The sequence below is a fragment of the Dufourea novaeangliae genome, unplaced genomic scaffold (genome assembly GCF_001272555.1).
Source record: "Dufourea novaeangliae isolate 0120121106 unplaced genomic scaffold, ASM127255v1 scaffold205, whole genome shotgun sequence".
Lineage (NCBI taxonomy): Eukaryota > Metazoa > Arthropoda > Insecta > Hymenoptera > Halictidae > Dufourea > Dufourea novaeangliae.
The window spans coordinates 529,683-544,421 of NW_015374106.1; the positions used below are offsets into that span (position 1 = coordinate 529,683).

At 33.8% G+C, this 14,739-nt stretch overlaps 1 protein-coding gene across 1 annotated transcript; it reads left to right on the forward strand.

Annotated features, from left to right (window-relative positions):
• Positions 1-1,053: 1,053 nt before the first annotated feature.
• LOC107190840 lies at positions 1,054-13,706 on the forward strand. The gene is made up of 7 exons (XM_015579726.1): positions 1,054-1,355; positions 2,762-3,188; positions 5,804-5,987; positions 9,667-9,753; positions 9,929-10,220; positions 12,315-12,678; positions 13,268-13,706. The coding sequence occupies exons 1-7, from the start codon at positions 1,054-1,056 to the stop codon at positions 13,523-13,525; spliced, it is 1,914 nt and encodes a 637-aa protein (XP_015435212.1). The 3' UTR covers positions 13,526-13,706.
• Positions 13,707-14,739: the final 1,033 nt, after the last annotated feature.

A 14,739-nucleotide genomic window follows, 5' to 3' on the forward strand; every position in this document is an offset into this window, starting at 1 on the left:
AAACAAATTCCAAAATATCTTTGTATTTTTAATCAAGTTTTTCTGAATTTAAACTAATCAATTGTGTGAAATAAGCAGCAAAGAGCACTGATATTGTTATGAATATTGTACTTTTTAATAGTTACTTTTTACTTTTTAAAAAGAAACGAAACTGCATTCATAGTAATTTTTTTTTCTAACAGAACAAAATTTTGATTTTATTAGTTATTGAAAATGTTACATTTGCATGTGAATTACGATCATTTCTGATTTATGATATTACGTGTAGCAGAAAATAATGTTATTTTTTAAATTAAATTCTGTGCTAAGTAGGAAGAAATTAGATATATTGGCTATCTTGACAATATTCGCTTTTCTTCTAGGATGTCTTAGACAATATTACCGCTAAAGAAAAGATCAGAAAGATATATTCTCTGATTTATTACATAAAAAAATATAGTGAATTATTATTGATACGTGTGTCTAATAAATAACTTAGTTTTAATCTAATATACAGTAGAAGACAAAAGAGTTACCACTTGTTTGATTCCTTATATTTCTATTATTTCTTAACGTCGACTTATAACCTTAATATACTGGGTCTTATACAGCTTGTAATTCTCTATTAGAATATAAATTAAATACATACCATGTATAATTATAAATTGATGTTAAAAAATAATAAAAATAAAACAAACCGAAAAAGTGGTAAATCTATAGAATGCCCGAGCAAATAGAATGTCTATAAGACTTTTTTATAATTAAATAATTAGATATAAAGAGGTACAAGTATTAAGTGTAATTTAACTTGCAAATATACGATTTAATAAAATATTTTACAACTTCAAAAATCTTCTAAACCTCTGATTACTTTTATCAAAGTTATATAAGATTCCAGTTTCCCGTCATGGACTGAAAATAAAAAACCTGCTATTACGTACGATCTAAACATCGTTTAACAATTCAAAGATTCTAGGTAGATAATTGTCACAAACTTGATTTTCTTCCATCAGAATATAAATCTGTCTCCTTCATTTTACTTTTATTTTCTTTACAGATTGAATTATTTAAGCGATGGCTGCCAAGAAGATGGTGCCTTTACCGTATTCATTCTCTTTAGAAGACGAATTGAAGAAGAATCCTGAAATCAAAATGTCGGACATAGAAATGTTGAGAGAATGGTGCGAGAAGCAACAGCATTTACCGAAAATTTCAGATATGCTTTTGATATTATTCCTGCACAGTAATTACTATAGTATTGAGGCAGCGAAAAACACAGCGGAGAATTTCTTCACCATCAGGTCTCATGTGCCGGAATTTTTCTCGAACAGAGATCCGCTAGGATCGAAGGATCTACGACAAGCATTTAATGTAGTGTAAGTTTCCTTTACTCTATATTTATTTTAAATATGTTTTAGTGGTCACGAAATGCAAAATTATAATACAGAACATTCCTTGATGCTAATTTTAATAGCTTCTAAATCTAGAATCCAACTTGAAATTAGTGGTAAGTGTGTGACGGTTGTTGATTATATTCAATGCTCATACAAGTGTTCTTTTACTAATTACCAATGCAGTGTACACATAAAGATATTGTAACCTGCTGCAGAAAGAAGGAATAATGGTATTTGAATGACCTTGAATTGAAAGTATAAAATAAGTATAAATAAATAAATATTGTATTACACAAAGTAAAACATGATAATAACTAATATGTACAGGATGTAGTGAAGGGCAAGTATATTTGTAAATTTCGTTGAGTGTATGCAGAGATGGGCAAAATTTTATCTAGATAAAGTCGAATAAAAGATCATTTATTTTTATTCGTTATTCGAGACTTCCAATAACTTGATTTATCTTTATTTGGAACACTACGAATAAGTACATGGAAAAACTATGGCTTCAGGGGCTGAATCTACAGCAATCTACATCCTTGGATCGGTAGACATTTGTAAAAAAACTTGCTGCAAATTGTTCATAACAATGAACATCAATGTTAAAATCTTTTCTAAAGCCGCGTACTGATTTGAGCACTTTTGCGCGCACGATGCAATTGTTTGTGCGTATGCAATTTTTTGAAAAATCGTATGTTAAGTACTACTTCTTTATGTGTAAAATAAACGCGAAAAATATCAACACAATCGGTTCAGTCATCCCCGAGATATTTTTGGTACGCGATTTGAAAGTATGGTTTTGAGAAAAACTCGTCTGAAGCATGATATTCTGTTAAAACACTCGGAAGCGTTCGGCTTTATTTGTATATACAGTGGACTCTTACCATATTGCCACGGCTGGGGCTGTAGGAGAGTAAAATTCCCGAAAATGGCAATGTATTGACAGCCCTGTCCATGCTACGTTCTGTTGTCGTAGTCCTGGCCCCAACGCCTACGTAAGAGCTGGATCGTCCCGACGACGACGGCGTACACAACCTGGTGGTAGAGCGAACTTCTGTGCGTGAAAGTACTTGTGGAGGGGAAGTGCCTCGCGCGGCAATATGCCAAGCTGCAGTATGTCAAGAGTCCACTGTATTACCTTTAATTTTCATCAAATCAATTTGGAACTTTGTAGAAACATTTTCATGGTATTATACTTTAGGAATATGTAATACTCGAAAAGTTTGAAATTTTTAGGTGTACATGCCTCCTTAAGCGGGTAAAACTGTGCTGTCAAGTTAAACACTTTCACTATCGATATCCATATACAGCAAAATATATAACAATATTTTGAAGCAAAGAACAAATAACAAATTTCATATTAATTAGATACTGATCTTGTAACACAGGGCCGCCACTAAATTACCACATCTATCGAAGCAAGGTTACAAAATACTCTTCGGGAAACTTGTAGATCCCGATCCTTCTCATTACTCCTTCGAAGATGTCACCAAGTATTTCTTCATGATGTCCGACTTGGTGGGTCTTGAATCTGGAACTTGCGACGGATATATTTTCATCGGTGACTCGTCGAATGTGTCTCTGGGTCATGTCGGTCGAATAAGTCCTATGGGAATGAAGAAGTTAGTGATGTATGTTCAGGAAGCGATACCTGTTCGATTGAAGGAAATTCATTTCATCAACACACCTGCAGTGATGGACGTGATAATGAATATGGCGAAACCGTTTATGAAGAAAGAACTGTGGAGTATGGTGAGGGACAATTTAATACTGTATTTATATTCCTCTGAATGCAGCGAATTGTTGTTTCTTAAAGTCATATTATTCCATATATCGTCCCTAAAAAGCACGTAATATTGACTACCATTTTTAGTAAATGATTGTCTGATCAAGCCCCCCCCCCCAATCATTGATGGTTAACGGAGGTAAGAAAGATAGACAATAGAAGATGAACAGTAACAAAGGTAGACAAGATAGACAATAGAAGATGAACAGTTTTGGGTATCGGCAGTTCGGACTTCATCTCCCTAAAAGGATGCTTATTTTGCATATAATAAACTTACAATAAAGTTATTTGTTGTACAACCAAATTTTTGAAACAAATGTATGGTTTCCAGGCGGGACACAGTGCTGTAATCTGTTTTTTGTTATTTTGCTTTTTTATCGAGATATGAGGGTCACCTTCAATTTTTTTTAAATAGAATGCCCAGTATTTTGTCCGGAATTCGGATAAACCACCAAATTCTGCGTAAAAGAGTATTATATCAAAGAGGGCTTAAAAGTAATAATTACTGAGATATACTCAACTTAATAATCTTTTATTAGGAAATATTTCATAATGCTCAGTCAACGTGAGAACACAACTTCGTTTACAACGGCAAGTCATGTTTGTAAACAGAATTTTGTTATATGTTAGACATCATGAATATGAGATGTAGCTGAGTTTAGTAGCTGTTTGGTAGCTCAATAAACGTAAAAGTAAGATGTTCAGGAACAGAGAAATGTGCGATATGATTCGAGAAAAAATATTAGGAATTCTATTTGAAAAAACTGAGGGTGACCCTCATATCTCGATAATAAAGCAAAATAACAAAAAACAGATTACAGCATTGTATGTCCCCCTGGGAATCATGCAACATTTGTTTGAATAATTTGTTTGTACAATAAATACTTACGAGTTATTTGAAGTCGTCACGTTACTAGACTCACCTTGTATTTAAATTTACGAGTTTTGGTTGCTTCGAATTACCCTTGCAGCAGCGATTGATTCGAGCACCACAGTGTTCTCCCACCTTACTGTTATGTCGGTCCCAAGGAACTAGAGATGGAGTCAACTGGTATTTGTTAATCACGAGTGATTCGATCACGTTCGTTCCTAATCACGGTGATTTTTAACAGTGATTCGTGATTTTTTGTGATCGTTTCTGATTGGTGGAGAAATAACAGTTTCTTATACGCGACACATAACTTGTATATTTTATACTAACGATATCGAAAGAAAAATTCGAGTTATATCGTATAAAGTGAACGAATAACTAGAAACAATGATGATTAATGAATAAATTAATGATAATAAATTATAATCTACATGTTACCTAGCAAATCATTCTTCGGGATAGCTTGCCTAACAACTATACTGTATTGACGAAAATTTGATTACTTAATTCAGTTTGCTACTATGCAGTTTGTTATTGTTCTATTCTGTTCTACTAACCCAATATCATTTTTAACAAAGTAATTTTACACGAAGTGTTATTATTAAATGTTTAGAATTGTTTCCATAGCAAGAAATATGTCAGGGAAACTAGAAATATTTATTGTTAAATATATTCCTCTTTTTTATTCATTTCTTTACTCTTAACGCAGTCTTCTCTGATGTATTACGTGAAAACTAAACACGTTAGAGGCTAACTTCAGTTTAGTTTTAAAAGGTAGAGGAGAATTTTCTGATTGGATTAGTGTGTACAGTTATTAAAAATTCGTGTTTTTCAAAAACCGCGGGTGATAAAGCAATTCTGCTTGCGGATTCGTGTTTAGTACGAGAAACTCTTCGTGGATGGCCTAGTGGATATTGCAAAACAGAACTAAGATTAAAATTTGTTGAACAATGTTATTAATGGAGCATGGAATTCCGTGTTGTCCAGAAGTAAATATTGAACTGATAAAAGACATCGTACGCTAATTAATTAACATTTAATAATTATTTTTCTTCTAATTGTAAGTTAAGCATTGTTACGTATTAAATAGTGTATATATTTCGTAATTAATAATACGTTAGTTGACGCGGTTATCCTTGGAATTAATTATATTACTACATAGTCGGATAATTGCACTACTTAAGACATAAAAACTGCCACTGCAATTAATCACTGTCGCCGCGTGTTTTTTCAAAAACCATTACATCGCTATATTGAAAACAAAACATGATTTTGTAGCTTTCTTGGCAACTTTCTCCACAGAAAGGTCTGCTGTATCGCATGTTATGGTTAGCTTTTCTCCTAGGCCCTTAGTTGTTGAAATAAATTGAAAAATATCAGCATAAGTTGGCGTGTTTTGAGTGTCCTTTTCACTCTCCTCATTAGTTGAACATATTTAGATGTTTATAATATAATAACAATTCACATAATTTTGTTCCGGAGAGTTCAGAGAATTATTTCGTGTCAACAGCAATTAAATAACTATTACAGTAAAAGCAGAAAACATCTCTAAATTTCAAAATTAGTTGGTTTTTTTCAAAAACATTATGTTCTAGAAAAAAGATTTGCATATTCGTATTCAGCTCTTAGAGATCTACCAGAAACGCCTGTTGAAGGTTTCAAAATCGGCAAAAGGTCAAAATTTCTTTCACAGTGTGACTTATGAAGATCATCTACACACAGGGAAAGGTCTGGATAGAGTTATTAATTAGTATTTAACTGAATTTTTTTTAGATACATTTGCATTCATCGCTGAAGTCGTTGAAGGAATTCATTTCTCCTGATTTACTTCCGAATGAAGTTGGTGGAAAAGGAGAGTCGCTATCCAAAATACACAAGGAACAAATACAACAACTTGACGATAAACGGGAATGGTTTATAGAAGAGGAAAAATTGGGTCGAGTGGACGAGTCTCAGCGTATTGGCAAAAGCAAGACAGCGAATGATCTCTTTGGCGCCGACGGGACTTTCAAAAAGCTCGAAATTGATTAGAAGTTCTCTCAATTTCCTTATATGTACTATGTACGTGTACACATGAGATTAACTTTTGGTAGTAGCTCTTACGTTTGTGTTCCCTGATGTAAGTAAGAGTAGATCAATGCGAATTATACTTTCAAAAATAGACGCAATATCTACTAGAAAATGAAATGGCACCGAGTAACTCTCAGGTCTATGTCCACTGTAGAATTCTACTCGTCTCACATTAGCGCTTCAACGTCATGAACAAGATAGAGTACTTTTTAATTGAAATAGTAATGAAAATGAATGATGATGAATACTTACTCAAATAAATGTAGTCTGTAAACTGGAAGATTTTTCAATATGAAATAGGACGCAATTAAAGACGAATTAAAATTGTCCAACGAATATTTGGCAACAATAAACGTGAATACAGTTATTTTCTTCTGATATAGATGTTACGATATTGCTAAATACGAAGGTAATTAGGTAAATAAATTTAAAAAGTGAAAGAACACTTTGATAAACTGGTTTTTCCTAGTTATTGAGTCAATGGAAATGTAACTCTACAATAGTAATTCGGTAAATTGTGTTCAAGAAAGATATTCAGTAAATGATTTTATAGTTTCAAGTAATAATAACACAAAATAACAAATACGAAATACGAAACATATTTTTATTTTCCTGAAGAAGCCAAAGAAAAACTATTCAAATTCGAGATAAAATAACATACAAGAATGTAAAATATCTCTCAACTCGATTATTTCTGACACAATATCAATTAAGAAGAAAGAACAGAATAAATAACAAAGAATACATTTTATCTGAATAATCGATTGATTAAGTGTTTATTTTGATAACGCGCAATCCTGTTTAACACCTAGAGTATGACGTATTTTCTACCAAAGAGTGACATGATTTATATTTAATAAAAGTAGATTTTATTCATCTCTAACTAAAATGTAAATCATACAAATTTTCAACATAACGGAATTTTCATTCTGTTCTTGTTTCTCTGTTAACGAAAATACTTCCTTACATAGGAATAAAAAGTGATTCGATGAATAGTATAAATTCATTCAGAAGTTGTTTTTATTCTTTATGTATCGAATAAAATTGTCTACATTTCTGTTTTCATTCTAACCATCAGTATAATGACAAATTGTGAAGCAATTATATTTATTGTTTATGTCAAATAAATCGAATTAAATTTTTTGGTGCGTAACAAGTATTTTACTTTCTTTTCTTCTTAAATCTCTTACAGTCGTGAATAATGCAGAGGAATTATTGTTAATATAAATTTTTTTAATTGTTTCGCCTATTTCAAACTTAAATAAAGCGATCATGAAAGAGTATTAAATTGTATATAATTAAGTCCAATTAATTTAACTTGTACGCACTAATTGTTTCTCCATCGTTATTTTGGATTCCATGAAACAATTTTCTTAAGTTTTTTTCTGTTAGAAAGTAGATTTCAATTCGCGCGCTCTCGTTACGTATGCATGACGTCATAGCCATTATCGATTGTAAGATAGATCGCTGCGTCGATCGCCTTGAACACTCATAATCTACAATCTGTATCGTGTTGTGAGCGAGCACTTGTATCACTTTCTGTACTGTAACTATTGAGTTTAACCTGTGCAATAAAGCAAATCCGGTTGATCCAATTTCAGCGAAGTGCATCAAGTATTAAACAAACGTTAACGCGTATAATATCCGTACTTCCGCAATCCTAACATTTTCCAATTCTTCTAGAAATTATATATAGTTGTACTTCTGAATATAAACTTTGTACTAATTTAAGAAAGTCAAAATATTTTGCAAAAGAAGCATTTACTATTTCTCTAAAGATGATTGTAAAGATGTAACTAAAATAAATCAAAAAGTGTAGATATAGGTCTGTAAAAAACAACAGACAATTATGTATGTATACAATTTTTTAAATATTGTTGCGTGGACGCGGCATAATCTCCAATAATGACAGGACAAAGTTTATAAAGAAAAGAATTATTTATTTCAAGAGGAAGAGTACTTATATTTGATACATTCTTCTGTCAAGGTCGTACCACGACTCTCAATTGTCTATGTTGGCCGCCGTTACCAGAACGACGCCACCATTCCAAAGCTACTCGCTTTGACAATACACAGCAGGTACTTACTACCTATCGGGTAACACGTAACAATATTTTATATTCAGATATATCGAGGAAACAATCCAAAATACATACCAACAAATTTTGAAAGATCCTTAAATATAACTACTTATGTACGACACCCTGTTATAAATTACCCTATTAAGTGTCACATGGTTTGAGCACTGAACATTTAAAACAATTCTTAACCTACTACATTATACCCATCATATTGCTATTTTCAGAATTCCCAATATTAAAAATAGTTGGAAACCACTAGTGTCGTTACACTTCTCTATTGATTCTTTAAAAACTGACACCTTGTTCATGGGGTTCCATCATCTTGCACGGAATGACATTGACAAAAATACTAAACGAAACCATCCAAAATTTAAGTCTTGAGAACATCCGTAGGACTTTTGGGACGGACGTTTCTAGAACACACGAAATTTAAGTCTTGAGAACATCCGTAGGACTTTTGGGACGCTCGTTTCTAGAACATCCGAAATTTAAGTCTTACGAACGTCCTAGGGATGTCCAAAACGGACGTAGGACATTCGGATATCTGGGGATAATAATACTTGTTAAAGTGAAAATGACTGAATTGCCTGAAGTTCTATTTCAAAACTTAAATTTTACAAAAATAGTAAGTATTGCAAAAATTATTCATAAAATTGTTTATGTAACTATAATCATTTTTTTTTATTATAGCTTCTCTAATGCATTATACTGTAATGCAGAGCATAAAGTGTACCTCCCCCCTTGGTAGTCTACGTAAGAAAAAAAGGATTTTATTACAAGGGTTAATCGCTGTACTACAATGTGTACCAAGAATATATGCAATTTACTCAACATTTGGCTCGTCATTAAACACTATACTAAAATTTTTGTGCAATGATCTTTGTGTACTTCCCTGGACGAATTAACTTCGAAAGTTGTTAGTAAAAAGCTAGAATATCTAATTGTCAGTGTAATACGTAACGCATCCTTCAATATTCGTAAACTAACAATTTTGTGTAATTGCAAGTCTCTTTTCTAATATCATAGAACGTATTCGTGTTCGTCATGGAACTTGTTACTTATTGCCAGTGTCTGGGTTAGGTCCGGAAACTTCCGCAAATTTTCCGTTTCCTCAGAATGAATATAAGAAATTTATAGATATAACGGTATTGATATTTTTATTAACATTTTATTATTTACACAAGTAAATTTTGTTATTCATAAAAATTCAATATAGGTAACGGAAATTCAGTACGAAATGTACGAAAATTGACGATACAGCAAATATATTTATTCTCGTGTTTCTTTCTTATTATCATCGGACAATTTTCATGTCATTTCAGGATATATAATTTGACACTTGCTAGTCTGACGACCTCGGTAGTCACGCTATACGTGATTACATGGTAGTATTTGCCTGTTCCATCACATTTTAAGTTCTCGATTGTACTTGAATGTCTGCAGTAGTCAGTATCATTCAAGCCGTCGACTCGATCATCACGAACTAAATTGTCTTTCAGTACTCAGGCACTCCAACTTTGCCATTTACATATCGCAGTTACTTCAGTCGCAAATTCGAAAGAAGTTTCAAAGGTAGCAGTATCAATTTGTTAAATTTAACAAAGGGAACGTATAAAAGAATAAATAACCGATTCTTAATTTGCTAGCGTGTGACAAAATTAGAAAACACTCTTACTTACGATAAAATTAAAGTCAATTCTGTAACGTAAAATAATAACAAAACTAAATTTAATTTTACAACTTTAAGAAATCAGGATGGCTAGTACGAAACCAGTGACATACGAAGAAGAGTTAAAGAGAAATTCAGACTTAAAGGAAGAGGACATACAAATGCTGAGAGACTGGTCCAAGAAGCAGCCTCATTTGCCGAAATTAACCGACACCGAATTGGTGTTATTTTTGCACAGTAATTATCATCGAATAGAGCCGACAAAAGCCACTATCGATACGTATTACACCGTGAGAACGCATGTTCCGGAATTTTTCTCACACAGGGATCCTTTGGGGTCGAAGGAACTGAGGAAAGCCTTTCAGACAGTGTAAGTGTGTATAAAAAGACAATACTTAAATCGTATTTAAACGAAAATTTCAGAAAAAATATGTATTATTTATTAATGGAAGAGCCACTTTCCTTTAAGAGTAAAAACTTTCAGAAGTATTTACTAACTTTATTTACACGGGCAATTATATTGTAGAAAACATAACTTGTTTCGAAACTTCCGTTTTAAATTGTCCAATTGTAAGTGAAATAATGACAGCTGTCTGTTCTTCACAAGGAGATAAAATGGTGGAAGTGTTAATTTTGTTTTTAAAGTAATTTTTCGTGTCACACGATAATAGAGACTGAATGTACTAGAAACTGGCTTCAACATAACGGACACTGCAAATAGCGTTAGTATTGCATAATACTACAGAACACAATTTATGTTTGTCTTCTTTCATACAGTCATGATCTCGTGTTTTCACGTCTCAATTGTTCTCGTTGCATGTTGCCTTAAGTACTAGCTGCACGAACGTACACCCACGAGCAAACTCAACTTCCACTAGGGGAAAAAGTAACGTAGGGAAAAGGCCTCCTACCATTTGGTGTTTGGAATTACTGAAATGTATGCCAAATTAATATTCGATTTAACATTTATTTCACTATCTGGAATAAATTTACCAAGTGATGGAAGACTTTTTTTCTACGCCGCTTTTTCCCCTAGCGGAAGCCGAGTTTGCTCGTGAGGGTAGATAGTTCCTCCCTTAAGGCAGGTCCAGACACATGTAACAGCGAGTACGAACACGCGCAGTCAATCCCGTACAACTCGAGGCTTCCTTGCGTGTAGACCCATTAAAATCGACCCTCTAAAGAGTCTTTTGCACCGCGTCGTTATTCGCGACCTTGGTCAGGCAGAGCACACGCGAGCAACGCGCATTGCAAAACACTCTTGAAAGGTTCAATTTTAATTGGTTGACGTGCAAGGAACGCTCGATTTATACGAGAGTTTGGCTGCGCGTGTTCATGCTACTGATGGGCACCATTGATTAAATTAAACTATCGACTAATGATTATTTAGTCGCAACATGCTATCGACTATTTAGTCGATAGTTTTTAGTCGACTGAAATTTTCCTTTATAGGTTATGTATAGATTATGTCATCAACTTTTCAGCACCATTGGTGTATTTACCATTAAGTTTTTTTAAACAATTACTAATATTCGATTTTTTTGTAAGCTATTTAATATTGGCATTTAAAAAATTAACTGCTCTAAATTTTTTATGAAAATCAATTAGGTTATAAGCAATAATTTGCACAGTTATTGGTAATGCATAAAAAAATATATGGGAAAATTACAATTCGTTTGCATCGCGAAGAAAATAATCAAGATCCAGTCAATAGCGATCAATAGCTCGATAGTTCGAGCGTGTCGCTTGAAGCGACTACATTTAATCGACTGCAGTAGTCGACGATTGAAAAAACTTTTCTATAAAAAATTTGTTCACACAATGCATACTTTAGAAGTTATTTAGGGTGAACAAGTTTCGTGGACCACCTTGTATACAGTGTGGGGCAATAGCTATTGCCACCGCAGATATCTTTGAAACTATAAGGTTCAGAGGAATATTTGTTTAACCAAAATTGCACAGTACGAAGAGAGCCATCCGATGGCGCTAATAGTTTTTTCGCAGGTGGAGGTACTTTGGATATTTCAAGATCACCTCCATTTTTTTAAATGGATCGATTGTTTTTGTTTCCTATTAGCGCCATCGAATGGCTCATTGGTGCGTCATGTCGGTCACCAGTGTCCAACATAGAACCACTTTCGTTCACGCTGCGCCGATCACCGATGAACGATATGTAATAGGAATTCAAATCTAAAATAAGACAATCGGCGTGAACGGAAAGTTAGACGAAATGGGCTCCACGGTGCACTTGTTAACATCCGAGTATTGGAAACTTAAGTATAACAAATTTTACTACTTAGGTACCTATATGTATTTCTAATGTCCATATTTCTGTTGTGCAACTTTCAAATAATTGAAGCTTAAGTAAGATGTTTTCAATGCTTATGAGCTGTTATTGAATGAAAAACCTGTCTATCGAATTAATGAGTTCATACTATATTAGAATCGAATAATTATGTTACAGGACGGTTCAAGTTTTAGATAAACCGACAAGCGACGGGTATGCTATCCTCTATGGGAGATTGCTCGATTATGAGCCCTCTCATTATATCTATAATGATGGAATGAAATTCCTTAGCATGATCGTAGATCTATGGCTTTACATAGGCGGCACGACGCCGGGTCATGTTATATTGTTCGACATGAAGAACGTCGTTTTTGGTCACGCGGCTAGGTTGAGTCCCATGGGACTGAAAAAGTACCTTTATTATTTGCAAGAAGCACTTCCGGTCCGTCTAAAAGGATTTCATTTTATGAACATCACACCGGTAATGGACGTGATTCTTAATATGATGAAACCGTTCATGAAAAAGGAGCTATTGGATATGGTAATATGTAATTTATATTTATTAACTAACTTTTTAAACGTACAAATCAGTATAGTTGCCGTACCGTATCGAGTGTTTTGTTACGCTGTTGTCTCATGTTCCCCATTACAATTCTGGCCATCAGGAGAACGATAGAATACGGCTCGACGCGAGATTTCATATGTGGCAACCACGTAAGAAAACTCTCGATAAGGTCCATCAACAATGTCTTCGCGTAGCAGAATAGTCAAACCCAACTTCATCATGAAGCTGTCCCAGTTATCGATTATGTATTTTCACTAGCGCCCCGTTGTTTATACCTGCGATTCGATCGATTTGGAGGTGGTCCCCAAGGAGTCCCCCCCCCAATCATTAGAGGAAACTTTATCAAGCATTTCTATTAATTGCATTCTCAGTTTTATTACATGGAAAGACTAAACCTTTTCTATAGTGAATCTCTTAAGTTTTAGGTTTTTCTATATAAAATAATATACACATGAGATATTTGCTGTAAGGACTTAAAAAATTGTTGAAAAAATACGTGTTATAAGATCGTTAAAAAGTAAAATTTAGGATTAATCTCAAGTCCACTATTATTTATTTTTTTCAGCTTCATACACACACGACGTTGGATACCGTGGGAAAATTCCTTCCCGTGGACGCGTTACCGAACGAAGCAGGCGGAAAAGCTGGTCCGCTGCAAGAGCTACACGAAAAGAGTGTGAGAGCACTTGAAGCAAATCGTGAATACTTTTTAGAAGAGGAACGAACGAAACGCGTAAACGAGACATTGAGGCCTGGTAAAGGGAAGAGCGCGACTGATCTCTTTGGCGTTGAAGGAAGCTTCAAGAAACTTGATATCGATTAAATAATTAATTTCATTTTGTATTAATTCATGCAGTAACAATTTTTATACTTTTAAGTAATTTAAAACTATTATATCGTTTGGGGTAATACATTTCATGTTACAGTAACACCTCGTTTATTGCAGCGTTTAGATTTGCAAAGAGTTAAATATTGCATTCAACGAGCTCCAATCATCTGCGTCCTCTCCCCGTCAATCGTTCGTTCATTTGTTCACGCAGCTATACATATATAGAGTGGGCTGGATGTACCCTCCGGAGTAAACTCGTTTTACGCTAGGGGAAAAAGTGGCGTTGGAGAAGGGCCTCCTGCCAGTTAGTAAATTTATTTCAAGTAACGAAATAAAGGTTAACTCGAATGTTGATTTCATATAAATTTCAGTAATTGTCGAGATCAAGTGATAGGAGACTCTTTGTATGCACCATTTTTTCCCCTAGCGGAAGCTAAGTTTGCATGTCGATGTACGCACTATGTACTGTTATGTAATAGCTTCTTTCATACTAAACCACTTTTGTGTATAAATATATTTGATATCTCTAAAATAACGTAGATATGTAATTAAGATGATCAAAAACTGCATACATCCAGCCCACCCTATATATCGCTGCGTCGCGCACATGAATGGACGACTGGTGGGGAAAGCGCGCGGGTAATTGGCGCTCGATAATTGACCAGTTCCTGGAAATTTGGCCCTCTACAGCCCCGAGATGAACAATTATCGAGCGTCTACCACCCGGTCGCCACATTTACGTGTGTCGATAAATTTGTAAAGGGAATCGAAATTATGAATACAGTGGCCGCTCGTTAATTGGACTTTCCTTTATTGCACATTGGCAACGCCCCTCGCTCACACGTATTTCGTGACGCGTTTAACTTGCATATTTCATCACAGAATATGTGGTGTAAATAATATTGTATTCATAAAATGTTTCAATGTTTTTAAATATTTTCAATCATAATCAACTACATTTTGTATCATGTTTAATTCATACTGAATATAAGTAGTTATGTAAGCATATAAACTTATAATAAAGTCAGAGTTAAGCATGAGAATATTAAATATTTTTAAGGTGGTTAATCATACAAATCGAAAAGCTGCAAAAAGCTAAAAATTGATATACAGTTTGTAAATAAAACTATTAATTCCTATTAAAAAAAATGTGTTTGTCTAGGGAGTGATAATGCAGAACTTATTAAAATAGTACAAAGTAAAAGTAA

Coding starts and splice junctions, on each gene's coding strand:
- LOC107190840 (XM_015579726.1), top strand. CDS start 1,054: ATGGCTGCCAAGAAGATGGTGCCTTTACCGTATTCATTCTCTTTAGAA. Junction 9,754..9,928: donor ATTCGAAAGAAGTTTCAAAG/GTAGCAGTATCA, acceptor TACAACTTTAAG/AAATCAGGATGGCTAGTACG. Junction 10,221..12,314: donor AGGAAAGCCTTTCAGACAGT/GTAAGTGTGTAT, acceptor ATTATGTTACAG/GACGGTTCAAGTTTTAGATA.